At 42.8% G+C, this 16,200-nt stretch overlaps 4 protein-coding genes across 6 annotated transcripts; 3 read left to right on the top strand and 1 right to left on the bottom strand.

Annotated features, from left to right (window-relative positions):
* Positions 1-257: 257 nt before the first annotated feature.
* On the top strand, positions 258-10,411 carry LOC108564286 (ubiquitin carboxyl-terminal hydrolase 43). The gene is made up of 7 exons (XM_017923282.1): positions 258-1,439; positions 7,518-7,727; positions 7,795-8,164; positions 8,223-8,344; positions 8,404-8,662; positions 8,718-8,886; positions 8,947-10,411. The coding sequence occupies exons 1-7, from the start codon at positions 633-635 to the stop codon at positions 10,046-10,048; spliced, it is 3,039 nt and encodes a 1,012-aa protein (XP_017778771.1). The 5' UTR covers positions 258-632; the 3' UTR covers positions 10,049-10,411.
* A 760-nt stretch (positions 10,412-11,171) lies between these two features.
* On the top strand, positions 11,172-13,633 carry LOC108564287 (adenosine kinase 2). 3 transcript variants are annotated; one of them, XM_017923283.1, is made up of 4 exons: positions 11,172-11,625; positions 12,365-12,848; positions 12,922-13,092; positions 13,150-13,633. In XM_017923283.1, exons 1-4 carry the CDS (start codon positions 11,426-11,428, stop codon positions 13,513-13,515), a joined length of 1,221 nt encoding a protein of 406 aa, XP_017778772.1. In that variant the 5' UTR covers positions 11,172-11,425; the 3' UTR covers positions 13,516-13,633. The 3 variants fall into 3 exon arrangements, with proteins under 3 accessions (XP_017778772.1, XP_017778773.1, XP_017778774.1); XM_017923284.1 differs by lacking the exon at positions 11,172-11,625 and adding an exon at positions 11,655-12,024; XM_017923285.1 differs by lacking the exon at positions 11,172-11,625 and adding an exon at positions 12,198-12,247.
* A 236-nt stretch (positions 13,634-13,869) lies between these two features.
* Positions 13,870-14,660, top strand: LOC108564290 (B9 domain-containing protein 1-like). Its single transcript, XM_017923288.1, has 3 exons — positions 13,870-14,222; positions 14,286-14,495; positions 14,548-14,660. Exons 1-3 carry the CDS (start codon positions 13,985-13,987, stop codon positions 14,640-14,642), a joined length of 543 nt encoding a protein of 180 aa, XP_017778777.1. The 5' UTR covers positions 13,870-13,984; the 3' UTR covers positions 14,643-14,660.
* Positions 14,505-15,753, bottom strand: LOC108564289 (L-xylulose reductase). Its single transcript, XM_017923286.1, has 5 exons — positions 15,621-15,753; positions 15,491-15,571; positions 15,246-15,417; positions 14,811-15,128; positions 14,505-14,750 (listed from the first exon to the last, which is right to left on the bottom strand). Exons 1-5 carry the CDS (start codon positions 15,700-15,702, stop codon positions 14,639-14,641), a joined length of 765 nt encoding a protein of 254 aa, XP_017778775.1. The 5' UTR covers positions 15,703-15,753; the 3' UTR covers positions 14,505-14,638.
* Between the last annotated feature and the right edge of the window lie 447 nt (positions 15,754-16,200).

Here is a 16,200-nt window from a genome sequence, read left to right as displayed (position 1 = left end):
GTCCTACCTGCACACCTCTATTCTTTTCTAATAACCAATGAAATCAATGTTTATAAAATATTTTGCCAATTTTTAAAAGTCACTAGAAATTGAACACTCTGTATCATTTCAGATGCATAGGCAAACGGATGTACGCGTGAAGCAATTACGCGTCTATTCTGAAGAAGATGGCGATGGCTGTTGCATCGTTCGAGATGCGACTCACAGATGGCGAACGCTGATGTCGTCGTCGTCGTCGCAATTTGGAATTGGGTACGCGCACGTATACTTGTGCGTGCGTGTGTGTGAGTGCGCGCGTCTGGCGTGGTGTGGCGTAATTCCGCAACGCACAGTCGTCATGAGAGTTTCGTCGTGTGTCACCGAGTGGCCAACAATGGCGGACGTTTAAAGAGCCCCCTGCGATTATTGTGTGCGTTATTTTTGTTTGTTCGCCGCCAACCCCGATCATCACAAAACATCCGGCAGTGATTCGTTACCGTTGCGGACGTCTCGTAAAAAAAGAGCGTTTCCGAACTTGTTGGCGAGGGTGAGTTCTTTCCTCCTTCCCCCCCAACACTGTATTTGTTTTTTCCTCCACGCCCGAGGAGAGTGATGTTGCCAGTGTTTGGGCGCCAGTTGTTGTTATTATTATTATGTGCGCGATGGTGACCAAATCCAGTTCAGACGGAGAGATGAAGACGGAAGTAGGAGGACAGATCGTTGCCGCGGCCGATCAGCAGCAGCAGAACTTCGAGGCTGCTCCCGGCTCGAGGCTCAGACGTACGTTCACGTTACCCAGGAACCCGCTGACGAGGATCTCCAAGAGGAAGTTCAAAAAGTCCGAGCCGGAGATGATCGACGTCGAACAACAACAACAGCAGCAGCAACCAAACAACCAGAATCAGCAGCAGCAGCATGCAGAGGTCGGGCAGAAGAAGGTGTTCCGAAGACCGTCGTTCAGGAAGATCATCAATCGGATCGCTCAGCACATCTCCGTGCCGAACGTGATGAATGGGGTGAGCGATGCTCGGGTGCCGCCCGTCGGAGGTCTGCAGACTTGGGCCCCGGACGACACTCCAGGCGTCACCGGCCTCCGCAATCACGGGAACACGTGCTTCATCAATGCGGTGCTGCAGTGCATCTCGCACACGGACGTCCTCGCCGAGTACTTCGTGCTGGACAAGTACAAGATCGACCTGTCCCGTCGCAACAAGCTCAACTCCAAGAAACATGGAACGAAGGGCGAAGTCACCGAGCAGCTGGCCGTCCTTCTGAAGGCCCTCTGGGCGTGCCAGTACAGTCCGGATCTGAGCACCGGCTTCAAGCTGGTCGTGGAGAGGTACGGAGCGCAGTACAAGGGCACCCAGCAGCACGACGCCTTGGAGTTCCTCATTTGGCTCCTCGACAAGGTCCACGAGGATCTCAACATGGCCCCAAAGAAGAAATACAAATCCATTAAGGTCAGCACTCTATGTAGTCTCTTTTCGTTTTCGTTTCTTGCATGCTCCATCTCCTCTTTTGTTTTCGTTTCTTTTCACTGCTTCTTCTGGAGCGGAAATGCCGCGCATTCTGTTTGTGACCTACAAGACAAATAAACACCTAAAATACACTCGAAGCAAAGTAGAAACGAATTACGCTCATTATTCATTTCTTTCAATCACTGGCACACAAACAGTACTGATTATTTCTATTGATTTTCAATATACAACCATTTATTCTTCCCCTATGCACGACCGCACAGACAGCTGCTCACGTTTCTTTCCTTAACAACACTCACATTTTCTTCATTTCATCAAGACGCTTCTAAACAAAATTGATTTTGCCATCTTTAGTAACTTAAGATTCTTAAATGACTTTACCTGAGTGTTATCATATTATATTGCCATTAGGAAACGACAAGTTCTATTGATTATATAAATGATATCGATTTCGAGAAGATATAATCATTATAAAATCGTTAATGCTATAATAACTGTTCTCTCCACGGGCGTTATCAAATAAATTATAACATGCAGTTCGATAATATTGTCGAAGCACGATCCCAGTAAGCCACGTGAAACTCGCGTTTCTATATTTTTTTTTTATTGCTCCTCCGATTCAATGTAATGACTGTCAAGGCGGACTACGTAATAACTGGCGTTTCTATAATTAGATCGTGTATTATATTTAGACGTTCTTATCACTTTTTTTTCTTCTCCTTCTTCCTGTTTCCTCTTGGCAATGGGACATGGACACACACACACACACACTCATTACTCTTCTTTTTTTGTTGATTTCGTTTTGTTCCTGTGCGTCTGCCGTAAGAGTGTGTACCTAAATATAGCAGAAGTCCTTGAAATGTTGCATCTATTTTCGACAACCTCAATCTCTCTCTTCCTCTCCCTCATTTGACACTTATTTTCGTGAGTCACGGTCTGCACAAATTGCAATTAGCGCGTTTGGAAGAGAGTAAAAGAAAACTCTATCCCGGATAGGTCAGGAACAAACGTGGTCCGTGATTTGCAAAGCCGCAACGACAATACTTGTTTTATTATCGCGGATTAGATTACGTGTACAATATGATGACTATTATGGGCAGATGCGGACACTTTCTCTTTTTTTCTTTGTATATGTCGTTGATTTATTGGGGATGGTGGAGTGTGTTGTATAAATAGTTAACCATTTTATTTCGGGAAAGAGCTGTCAAAAAAGTGTTATAGGGGTCGTCCTCATCCTACTGTGCATCTTCTATTTTCGAGCAACCGGGCCCTTCAAACTCCTCCACGTGCCTCTCTCCATTCTAATCGTAATCGTCATCCTCCTCCTTCTCATCTACAGCCACAACAACAACGACTGCACGTTGTGCGCCACGCGGAATAAAGTGTGACAGCTGTCATCGCAATTAAACGGAACGACAAGAACACACAAACACTCGACGTGGCATCTCCTCTCCTACTATTATACCCATTTATTCTTCCTTTTTCAAAGAGATTCTGTCGAATGTGTCTCAATGGGTGATTTTCCATTCATGAGCGGCGCCTGTCGTAAACTATTATGTCATCGTTAACAGCTACACTCTTGATCACAACTATATTTACAATCGGTTTTCTTTCGGTTAACGTTAACATCTTTGCTCTTTTGGAGAAGATCAGTTATATGGATTGGAGAGGAAAGGTCGTAGATTAACTTCCACAATGGCGGCGTTCACAAGTCTCTTTATTCCGATCACGGTACACCGAGAGAGAGCGAGATACAGGTTACAAGAGAGAGTTACAGGCTGGAGTAGGGCGTACCGTACCGGGTTGGTACGTGACATCATATCCGGGCTGAAGTCAGCGCCACACTCTTAATATTATTTTTTTTTTATTAATAACGATGAGCAGCACGAAATGTGTTTGTGCAGACCTTGAGATATGTAAGCACATACATAAAGATAGAAGTACGTACCACGTTCGTTCATTCTATTTCGAAATGGATCGATCGGGTTTATGTAAAAGGTAAGAGGTCAAGTAACTCCTCGTCGTCTCCATCGGCGCGGATTTTCCGCTCGATATCCATCCGAAATTGTGTGTTTTAAATTCGCGGTCGCAACAACAATCGTCTTCCTCTGAATCATCCGTGGGTGTAAAAATGTCAATGTTGTAAACTAATTAACGCGCTTAACCTTGCAAGCAGAACGTTGCGAGTAGCGGCACGACCTTGTCGAATCGGCAAAAATAATACCAATTACTAAACAAGTACGAATTTTTTAATTGAATCGTATCAGTGAATAGTTTCAATGATCTTTTTTTTTGTTTGTTTCCTTCCTTCTTAATTGGTCATAGGCGGCAAACGAGGTCTTTCCATCTGCAATACTCTAAAACTTTCGTTTACTAACTAAAACGTTATTAATTTTAATGTATGATTCGAGCATTTATTGAATCAATACACCAATTGTGACGTACCTTTCTTGTTAGTCTGCAAACACACAGAGGGAGAAAGAGAGAAAAACGTCGTTTATAATGAAAGGAATCATGCCACGTTTATTTATAGCTTTAACAGTGAATTATAATTAAAAGTAAAACGCTCTTACCACTAAGTTTGTACGAAAACGAATGTTGTTTGTGTATACGTTTTTCGCGAAAAGAGTGCTCTGCAATAAATAAATGGCAGATGAAACATTTAAAAAAAAAGCAACAAATACGAGCAGATATAAAACTGTCACGCAACGTGTACACACACATACACGCGCAAATACGTTTTACTAGTGACCACGTGTAAATATTTGCACGCAAATTGCGCAACGCCGTTTTTGCTCTCTCGCATCCATCTCCTCGTTAAAAAAAAAATCGGTTTACTCTAAATTGCAAACGATTTCGTTCCACTACTGTCAGGATCTCATGAAATGTTCTTTTGTTTCAATGTCGATCGAAACGTCATTTTGACGTTGATGACTGTTGACATTGTTTTTTTTAAATTGTCATGTTTTTTTAAATGGAAATATTCGCTGGTCGGAGGAGCGGTGACCTCGACGCGCTTTTCGTAATTGTTTATTTGTTCCTTTATTATATATTTTTTTTCCATTGTGAGAATCGCGTGACACGACACGACGCATCATTCGATGTCGAATCTGGAACGTCAATTATATGTAAATCGAATCGAATTTTTCTACTTGGACATTAATTGCGAGCATTTCGCCAATTGGTAATTTGTAAAACACTACTTCCTTTATAGTTGTCATCGTTGACATGTATGAAAAGTAGTTGTTTTAAATTAAAATGTCAATTTTGACGTATTTGCTGTGGAGCTTCTAATGTCAATTACAGATGGCGTTGCTTCGAACTGCGTATTTGTAGTTACGAAACGGGTTTGGAATGCACGAAGCGAATGGAGCAGATTATTACCGCAGAGTTCACGGAATGTGAATTATCAATGCTTCGTTTCGCCTCTTATCTAATCAATATTTAATTGGGAGTTCACTCCCCGTCCTTCTTCGTCCTCCCAAGGTTTTCAATTTGATCCACGTAATTCTCGCATTGTTTTCGTTTTGCTTTCTTCGATTCACATTCCTCCTAAGCTTCCTTAAAAAAAAATCCCTAAAACTTATCGTATCGTTTATTTACTTATTTATGTTTGTATTTACAGCACAAATAAAGCGGCGATTAGATTGGGTTACGAAACGAAATTCAATCCGATGATGATGATGATGGATGCATCATCATCGGTGGCGGCCCCTATCAACGATTGTTTCTTTTTGTTGTTTATCCTTTCATGGCCTTCCCTTCCCTTCGGCTCGCGTTTCATTGCCAACCCGTTTATCTCCGAACCGTGCACGACACCGCAACGCGCAGCGCACACCAGATCTGTTAATTACTATGTAATGATTGCGCAACATCGTAGCCGATTTCACGCCGTTTATTACGGTTTTTCGTTTATTAACGAAAATCGCGTGTCTGTTTTGTATTTTTTTCTTCTTTCTGTAAAGTATCGCGCCGTGGAAATAATTTCACTACGATTATCGTATTGACGTCAGTCATTTGTTAATAAGATTTATGGGAAAATTTGTTACGACTTATTGTTTCATTCATAGCTTAATTGTTTCTCTCTCTCATTATTAAATAATTGGTTGACTGCACGAGATGAAGACTTGCTTTCTTTGTATACTATCGGCTTTCTGTGTAAATATGTTCAAAGTCTACATATTACTGATGAATCATTACTATTTGATCAAGTTTACTCATATAGTTGTTCTTTTTTGTTTTTAATTTGATTCATTTATCGCGTTGCTAGGTAATTCGGATTGAAACAATCGCGAAACGCGACTATCAGTCTTTTGCTTGTGGGATGGAAGAATTATTTCCCATTCGTTTTTTTAATCGATAAGATTATAATCGAGGAATGCACTAAGCTATGAGTCATCGATATCTATCACTATATAGTTATAGTTTGATTTCAGCAAAACTACGAGTTGTATTATTATTATTTATATGGTTTTTTTTTAGTTCGAAGTAGAAAGTTGGAGAGTCTCGCAACGAAACGGTCATAATTTAATTATTATCTCGTTAGAAAACAGAATTGCAGCATATTTCGATTCTGTTGCTTTTTTTTTGTTGTTGTCGATAAGAAGAAAGTTTTCCGTTGGAATGTTTGTTTCTAATTTTCTTTGTTGTTGCTATTGTGAAAAGTTTGAATTTTCGACGGGAATCAAAAGGTCATTACGACAAAAGAAGTACGTTTATCAATTGTTTTCCGTTGGAAGCGCGCAGGAATTTTTCGTGGCGATGATGTAAACGCACATACACACATATAAAGAGAGAGTCTGATGAAACAACCTAGATTCCGTTGAAATTTTTCAAATAAGCCGGCCGTGAACGCTAAACAACCAAAAAAAAAATGTTCATGTCTTAATTATTACTTAATTCGCTTTGCTCCAACAAAAATTCCTATCTACTAATTATTGCCACAATTTGAAACTCATCTGTCATCTGTCGTGATGGATCAATAGTTATGACATGTGTCAAATGTCAAACGTGTCAAACTTTGCGGCATTCGCAAAGGTTATTGCATAAATTAATGAGAGCGGTTTCTCCTTGCGGCGATTTTTATTTCTTTCTTTTCTTGTCTTTCTTATTATTATTATATAATAATTGGCACGCGATTCGCGAAATCCACCCACCACCGATGGAGAAAAAAAAACGCGCTTAGCACAGAAACAAACGAACGCTGTTGTGCAGATGTTGTCAGCTGCCGCCGACTTCGACCTCGGAAATTTATCATCGACTCGGACTCGACATTGACACACTATTTTGCGAAACAATTCGATTTGAAACGTAACATTGATTAATATTATTATTATTATTATTCTACCTGCATGTAGAATGCATGTTACTACTGTACAGAGTGAAATGTAAACGTTTCAATGAAAGTTTTTATTGGCGATGGAAAATCACGCAAAAATAAATGAATCATGCGGAGTTTTCCCCTCATCCGCAATCGATTTACACGCACCCTCCGCCCCCCAATCTCCTCATCGGACCTCTCCCTTCGTCCTTTTGTTAAGGAGGCCACGATTTTCTTCTCTTGTTTTATTGTCGCTTTGTCCGATGATGATGATGATTAATTCAAATCTGCGCGAGAAGAAAGTTGCAGCGATGCTGCTGCATTGCATGATTGTGTCGTGCAGCGTGCATGCATTCATTCAGATGCGATACAGCAATTTTCCAATCAATTCTGGCCATGTAAGAGCACCTCTCCTTTCCCCGCCAGCCTCTCCACCTCTAGTATGTATATATGCATGCATGCATGTGCATGCAGCAGACATTTGTAAATAGCGGCTGAAAAACGCGAGCCCCAAGGAAATCTAATTATATCCAATTACGCGTAATTAGATTTTCCGATGAAACGGACGGAGAAATTCATTTAATTTTCGCAATTTGCATTCATCAACTTTCTTCTGCCATCGGCTTTCTTGATCCTCACTCACCTCATCGACCGACTGGAACTGAGATCTCATTCTTTCAATGAATTAAACGCTTAAAATATTGGTCTTTTTATTAATGGAGTTTATTTGTTTTTTGCAGACTTTGGGCAGGCCGGACGAGGTGATAGCTGCGGAGACGCTGGAGAACTACCGACGACGGGACAACTCGTTCATCCACAGCGTCTTCCAGGCGCAGTACAGATCTTCCCTGAGCTGTCCTACGTGCCTGACCCAGTCGAATACGTTCGACCCTTTCCAGTGCATTTCCGTGCAGCTACCCCAACTGCATCGACACTCCGTCTACGTTACGGTCAGTAATACGGCAAACATCATCAGCAGCAGCAGTATTGTAAATGTTTCGTTCTTTCTACTTGCAGGTGCTTTACACGTCGCAGCAGCCGCGCGAAGTCCGGCTAGGTCTGTCGCTTCCATCCGGCGCGAACGTGTCCGAGCTGCGCGACCTTCTCGAATCGGACACCTCGATATCGAGGTGCGATATGCTTCTCACCGAGATCGGTACCGGTGGATTCCTTCGCACCTTCACCGATCAGCAACCGGTGAACGTTATCACCGACGCGGACCCCGTCTATTGCATCGAGGTGCCCCAACTGAAGGATGCCGCAGACGACGATGACGAGAACGAGAACCAGAGCGCCGCGTACGTTCTGCTCTGTTGGATCAATGTGCTCGTCGAGAACACCACCGCAAATACAACCATCACCAACGACGACGATTGCATACGATTTGGTAAGTTGTTGTCAACGTCCACTATTGTTCATCAACTTAATTCATTTGCATTTAATAGGCAGTCCGTACACGATGCAGGTGAACAGGGAAACGTCATACGTGGATCTGCAGAAGCTGATGCTGAAAGAGATGGCGCCCATCCTGCACGACGATATTTTGACTTCGGCGCAAGCCCAGGACGTAAGTTAATTACTGTTGAGAATCGTTCGATTTAAAAATACGAACTTTGATTATCACAGATATTTAGAATACGAATTTCGGACCCGGCCTGCAATGCAAACGAACCGGCTTCTTATCTGGAGCCGGACCTGGAGCACCCGCTGTTCATGGAGGCCGTCGATCAGGCTTTGGCGCTCTGCGGCGAGGAGAGCGGTCCGACGCACGTAAAGCTCGTTCTCGAGTGGACGCCTATCGCCAAGGAGGCCGTCATCGCTGACGACACAGAAGACGTCGAGGAGCATTCCAGCGTTAAGCAGCTAAAAACACAAGCTCTGCAAGGTAACATTGAATGTTAGACTACAAGACAACATGATTTTAAATTTGCTTCTTTAAGGTGGAGCTCCTTTAACACTGGAAGAGTGCTTGAGGCATTACACGAAAGCCGAAACCCTCGACGACGCTTGGCGGTGTCCGCAATGTCAGCAATACCAACCAGTGATTAAGACGTTGGATATGTGGTCGCTCCCAGATATCCTGGTAGTTCACTTCAAACGCTTCAGACAGTTAGTATATTAGTTTTTATCGCATCAATCGTTGTAATTATTAATAAATTAATGTTTCAGGCAAACGCTGAAAGGTAGGAACAGCACCAAACTGCTGACGATGGTGGAGTTTCCCGTGTGTTCGTTCGACATGACCCCGCACCTTGCTAAAACCACAACCACCACCACCAACAACGGTGGCAACATCAACGGATCTGATCAGAATCATCATCATAATCACCACAATAACCACCAGCACAACAATCATCACCATCAGGAGCAGATCTTGAATGGGGTGAATTGGTCGCCGTGGAAGAGGACGCGAAAGCAGTCCACCACCAACGACAACACGTACGATCTGTACGCGGTCGTTTACCATCATGGAAACGATCTGGAGACCGGGCATTACACTGCAGCCTGCAGGAATCCGTACGACAGTAACTGGTACCTCTACGACGACGCGAAGGTTGTCAACCTGACCGAGCAGAGCAACGACATCGCCTTGGATCTGGTGAACAATAGTGCCTACATCCTTTTCTATCAGAAACGTAACGGCGTCTACGTTAATTCGAGCTCAAATTCGAGCAGCGCAGCCAGCACCAGCTCTGTGGGTTCGGCAGGCGACCACTGGGTCTCGCGAATGCCCAAGTTCGTGCCGCCCAAGGGCAAAGATAAGAAGGCCGGGAAGATTATCGAGACTGCTGCTGTTACCACCACCACCACCCCCATCACTACTACAACAACAACCACAGCGACGACACCCGAAACGAAAGTGGAGATCCACGATGCGATCGTTACCAACAGCACAGCCGTCGAGCCTACGACCACGACGCTGGACGAGGTGACGTTACGCAATTCGCAGAATACGTTGTACAATAGTAACAATTCCATCAGAAAGTCAGAACCAACGTCGCAGCCGACGGAGGAAACGAAGAAGTACACGACCAGCATTTACATCAACGCTTCCGGTAACGTGGACATTACAACCAGCGAAGTTGCTGTAGTCTCGACGGCCGTCCAGAGTCCGGTGCTGAGCCCGCACAGGGTTAACGGCATCTCCGACGATGATATACAAGTTAAGCTAGACGAGAGCAGCGAGGAGAGCAGGAAAACGCGCAGTCTACATGTAGAAAGACAATGCGAGAAACCGATAACGGATGAACGTTTGAGCTGGGTCAATTGAGATGAGAAGAAGAAGAAGAAGTGTTCGGCTGAAGAAACCGAACAATATTAATTTATATATACATATACGATGAAGAATAATTAATATAAATAATATATTTTTTATGTGCATGTAAATAGTAGAATTTATATCGATTATATAAATATGATTATGATGTAATTTTGCACCGAAAAGAAAGCAACGCGATGGGGCGCTATTTGGGTTGCCTAGAAGAAGAAACGACGATGCGAAGGGGAAACATTTAATTTATTAATTAATTAACTAATTGAGGAGTGAGAGTGAAAGGAGAAACGAACTTTATATATGTAAATGCATGCATGCAGCATAGATATATATATGTTATATACACACACTGATGGATACATGCGAAATGTTATTTTTAACTATTTTTATTTTTAAAATTATTATCTATTTCTCTGTTGTGTTTACTTATTTATTTGTACTTTTTAAAGGCCCAAAGCCTACTTGACTAACTCGACGTTAGTCAATAAAACAAATCACTATTATTATGTATATTTATTTCGTTTTTTTCTTCTTCTTTGTTTGTCATTTGTTTTCTTCTTGCATACATGTATGTATATATACATTTTTGTTCACTTTTTGTTGTGCGTTATAGATTTATCCGGGAACAACGAACGCAAACGCCGCCGCATCCCTTGTTTGAACTGCTTCCTCGGATTAATCCACTAGTCATACTTAGTTCGGGGCAAAGAAAGAAAACATGTTTTTTCGCTAATTTTACTCGTATTCTCGCGTCGGGGTGTAATAGCATTTCACAGTCCAAACAAATATATATATATATATAAAAAAATAAATGTAATTACATGTACGTGCCTTATGAAAGAGAAAACTGTTGTTGTAGTAGCGAAGGGAAGAGAAGGAAAGAAAGAAAATAAGATATGATAAATATTATGAATATATTCCTTTATTAATTTCACATAAATAAACATATTTCAAAAACAAACAACAAAAGTAAAAAATGAGAATTGTCTGCATTAATTAATGATATAATTGCACATTCATGTTGTAATATAATACTAATTCAAATTTTATAGAGAATTAAAATGAAACTATCTGTTCTGATTTGGCGTTTCGATGACAGAGGGCGCTACTGAGATAGATCCGTGCACCGTTGCCAAGGGTTACCGAAGATAATAAAGCGTGAGTGAGTGAGAGAGAGAGAGATCGACGCAAAGAATGCGCCGCCCCTCCAAAGCCGCCTCCGCACATGTCTGCCCGCCCGCCCGTCCGCCTGGGGTCAAGCACGTGGTGAAAAATGTAATCTACTAGCAGCTAGATGCATCCATCGCCTACTTACACGTTCTATCTCTATTATGGATTGGGAGAATAGGAAAAGTGTTAGATGACGTCACGTGAATGTGGTGCCGTACGGACGAACGAAAGGACGGACGGACGGACAGAGGGACGGAAAAACGCGCGCGCGACTTCAGATTCTTTCCATCGGCAACGGTCGTACCGATCGCACGCAAAGATCGACGACACGAAAATAACCGCAAAATAAGCACACTCGTTGATCGAACAGAACAACAAAACAAAATGGAAATTTCAAATCTGAGGTAACAACAACGAACGAACGAACGTACACACTCACCGATCCACACTCAGACAAATTAACATTCATTCTCTTCTCTGCTGTTGCTGTTGTTGTTATTGTCGTCATCAAGCATTTTTTTGTGTGACTCTAATACTTGAATCTCAAAGTCAAAATAGATAATTAACATTTAATCTTGCTTGGAACATCTCCGATGGCCTGAGACTGATAAACTACACCACCAACAACAAAAAAAAATAAAAACAACTACTGCATCAGGTTAAAGTTCAGCTGACCCCACCGTTCTGTGGCCCAAAATTTCCCCCTTATCACTTTGTCTCTTGCGTTTGCAAATGACTACCATCTCTAACATTGCCAAACTTATCACTCGCTTCAAGCATTTCAAAGCAACCACAACCAAAATGTAAGTAGAGTTATTACATTCGATTCGTAGTGCGTTATTACATTATTTTCGTTCCACATTATAAGTAGATTCTCCACACGTACATATTACACAGCATGACTCTCACTATTACTTCATTGATACTCGCTTGCATTATGTAGCAATTAAGTGTTTCCACAATGAAATAATTATCACTGGTTGACCTTCAAATGCTTTTTGTTGTATTCGAAACTTGCTTTTGTTGGTGGGTGCTCGATTAGTTTCAGTCCTTTGACCCAATTGAAATAAATTGGCGTCTTTTCACGTATCATTATTATTATAAATGCGTTTTAAATTGGGTTTTGTGTGTGTCGTTGCGCAGGGAAGGTTTGCTGCTGGGCGTTGGAAACCCGCTTCTGGACATCTCTGCCAAAGTCAATTTGGAGTTCCTCAGCAAGTATGACATGAAGAAGAACGATGCGATCCTCGCCGAGGATAAGCACAAACCCATATACAAGGAGCTGATGGACAAGTATCAGGTGGAGTTCACAGCAGGTGGGAGCGTGCAGAACACGCTGCGCGTTTCACAATGGATCCTGGAGAAACCCAAAGTGACGACATTCTTCGGGGCGGTCGGAGAGGACGAGTACGCGAAAATCCTGCAGGAGCGGGCGATCGCGGAAGGAGTGAACGTGCAATATCAGCATGCACAGGACTCGTCGACTGGTACATGTGCCGTCCTCATCACCGGCACCGACCGCTCTCTCTGCGCTAACCTCGCCGCAGCCAATCTCTTCACACCCGACCACCTCGCCAAAAGCGAGAACAAGAAGCTCATCGAATCCGCCCAATACTTTTACATCTCGGTAAGCAAACAACGACAACATCCTATATAAATCTAATCTAATCTAACAGCAACTCACTCTTTTTACTTTTTAGGGTTTCTTCCTGACAGTGAGTCCTCCATCTATCCAGGAGATCGCCAAACACGCTTTGGCCCACAACAAGACTTTCATCATGAACTTAAGCGCTCCATTCTTGTCCACCTTCTACAAGAAACCACTCATGGAAGCGATGCCCTACGTGGACATCCTCTTCGGCAACGAAAGCGTAAGTCGTCTCTGCAAATAAGCAAAATCAATCATGAATTAATGAATTAATTTTTAGGAAGCTGAAACATTCGCCTCGGAGCAGAACTTCCAAACCAAGGACCTGAAGGAGATCGCGCAGAAGATCTGCGATCTGCCCAAGCAGAACGAGAACAAGAAGCGTATTGTGATCATAACGACCGGCACGAATCCGGTGATCCTCGCCGACAACGGCAAAATAACCGAATATCCGATCATCAAGTTGGAGCACGAGAAGGTCGTCGATACGAACGGCGCCGGAGATGCGTTCGTCGGCGGTTTCTTGGCCCAGTACATTCAGCAGCAGCCGCTCGAAGTGTGCATCAAGTGCGGCGTCTGGACGGCCAGTCAGATCATCCAGCGCTCAGGATGCACGTTCGAAGGCAAAGCCACCTTCAAACCGTGATCTCTCGAATAAGAGCAATACTAAACAATACACACACACACTAAACAAAAAGGGGACACAACAACGAGATTAATTCGCATTTAAAGACACACACACACACCTATACCAAAAAAAAAAAGAAAGAGTAATAATCGAAACCATTTTTCAAGTCCATTTTGTACTTAAGATTGAATCAAATACTCGCCGTTCGCTAGCAATAATATACGACGATAAGGAGAAGATTGATCCGTTTAGTTTTTCTTTTGTATTTGTTTGCAAGGAATGTGAAATAAAAAGAAATTGATATTTTCGAAAGTTCTACGACTATGCAACCCCTTCTGCACGCTTCCTATCAAAATGATTTTCAATTTCTTAATGTTTGGTAACAGTGTGCGCGCACGAGCCAATCAAATGTTTGTTTGTATTGATAGTTACCTGGGATACGAAAGTTCAGCAGAGTAAACGAGCTGAAAAGTTGTTCTTGGAGAGGATGTCGGATGGATCGTTTTTGGTATCAGTGGATGGTCAGATCGAGTGGCTCGAAGTCCTCGCGCCGGCCGGGAGCAGATGGCACTGCAAGTACGAATTCGTATCAGGTCCGGATTGGCAGTTAATCGGCGGTCTCGAGGCGGGCCTCTCGCAAACGGCGAACGTAATCCAGAACGGGGATAAAGTCACCCTCAATCTGCCCATACAGATCGTCTACAAATCCACCAATCCGCATGGATGTGAGTAGGTTCTTCTTTTTGTATGCGAGATTACACTAATATCCATGCGAATGCTGTTTGCAGGGCCTCAAATCGTGCTGAGCGTGTACAGTGGGTTGCAGCTGGAGGGTTACGGACGCGCGCATCTTCCGCTGCAGCCTGGGATGCACTCCCTGGAGGTGCCTTTGAGCAGGCCGCAGCCGTCGTCGTTTCTCGGATATTTGGGATCTTTGTTCGGGTACAGGCCGGAGCTGCTGCAGCCCAAGATGCTCGCCACAACAGCCGGCAATAACTGTGAGCATATTCACCACCTCGCAAATCGTATAATTTCATAATTTTCTTTCAGTGATCCGCATGGTCTCCAGCGGCGACGCCAAGTTATCGTTGAACATCATCAATCAGAACCTGCAGAACCTCGGCTACGACGTGGGAAGTTCTTAAACGGCCAGGTAACCCCCATCCACGGCGAGCGTACTCCCAGTGATCATAGTGGAGCGATCGCTGAGCAAGTAGAGGACGGCATCAGTCACCTCCTCAACTTCTCCGAAACTGCAACAACCACATCATCATTTACTATTTGAAATTCAATGGATATAGTTATAGAATTACCGTCCCAACGGGATCTTCTCCAACATGGGTTTCGCCTTAGCCGGATCGGACCATCCCAGCTTTCCCATCTCGGTCATAATCACCGTTGGATTAACGCAGTTCACCCGGATCCCGAACTTGCCCAATTCCAGAGCTGCCGCCCTGGTGAAGGCGTCCACGGCGCCCTTCGTCGCGCAGTACACCGTGTGATCTTGAAGTCCTGCCATCGATGCCTGCGAGGATACATTTACGATGCTGCCAGCAGCTCCCCTGGAGATCAGATCTTTGGCAACGTGCTGGGTTACGTTCATCAAAGCCTTTACATTAACTCCAAATAAACTGAAAATTATAGGCAACCAAATATACATTATTATTATTAATTTAAATATTAGTACACACAGAAATCATGTGTATCAATATACATTTTAAACTAGTAAATGAAAATAAATAACTTACGAATCAATTTGTTGTTCGGTGACATCCAACAGTGGTGCAAGTATAGCCAAACCAGCATTGTTTACCAGCAGATCCACAGAGCCTATCTGACTCAAAACGTTTTTAGTTGCATCCCAATTGCTTAGATCGACTGCAAACACAGTGATCTTTGGGTCTTCCGAATGTAACACATCTGCAAACGCAAAAGCTCTTCGTTATTTCTCACTGAATATTTTTTGTTTTTTTGTTCCCAATGGCAACATTACCAAGGAGCTGTTGATTCCTGGCTATTGCTGTGACTTTTGCTCCGTACTGGGACAACTTCAAGGCAATGTCTCTGCCAATACCTGCCAGAACAAGATTAAGATTTGCACATATATTTCTAATAATAATTACCTTGACTGGCGCCTGTAACCAGAGCCTTTCTTCCGTGGAAGGTGATATTCATTTTGCCCTCACTATATGACAGTGCTGACATCTATCTGACCTTTAAACTTTCTCAAGATAAGCTGCAATAACAGATGAACAAAACAAAAACCAATTGAACATATTCTTGTTACGCAGCATGCTGCGACGTATTTTATACCAAATTGAATGTAATTTCACAAGGATTAAACGTATGACTGATTGAATTCAAATATTGTATCCAGTTTAAAATGGTCTGCAGTTTGTTAAATTTCTGAAATACAAAACATTATCTTTCATTCGCTCGACGGTAATAGTTTTTTTTTGTAAAGCTCTTTCTTTATCATAGTCTGCAGTTTGTCGTTAATTCGGCTGCACTGCACTGATGAGCCCCAATTTAGGACGAAACTATGAACAATCAAATCTACATTTGAAGAAGCAAAAATTCTTCAAATTCCACACATTCCAGAAACGTCAAAAAGCAAAAATTCCAAACATTCCACACATTCCAGAAACGTCAAAAAGCAAAAATTCCAAACATTCCACACATTCCAGAAACGTCAAAAAGCAA

The sequence above is a fragment of the Nicrophorus vespilloides genome, unplaced genomic scaffold (genome assembly GCF_001412225.1).
Source record: "Nicrophorus vespilloides isolate i.1.1-1 unplaced genomic scaffold, Nicve_v1.0, whole genome shotgun sequence".
Taxonomy (NCBI): Eukaryota; Metazoa; Arthropoda; class Insecta; order Coleoptera; family Silphidae; genus Nicrophorus; species Nicrophorus vespilloides.
This window is presented reverse-complemented; position numbering and strand designations above follow the sequence as displayed.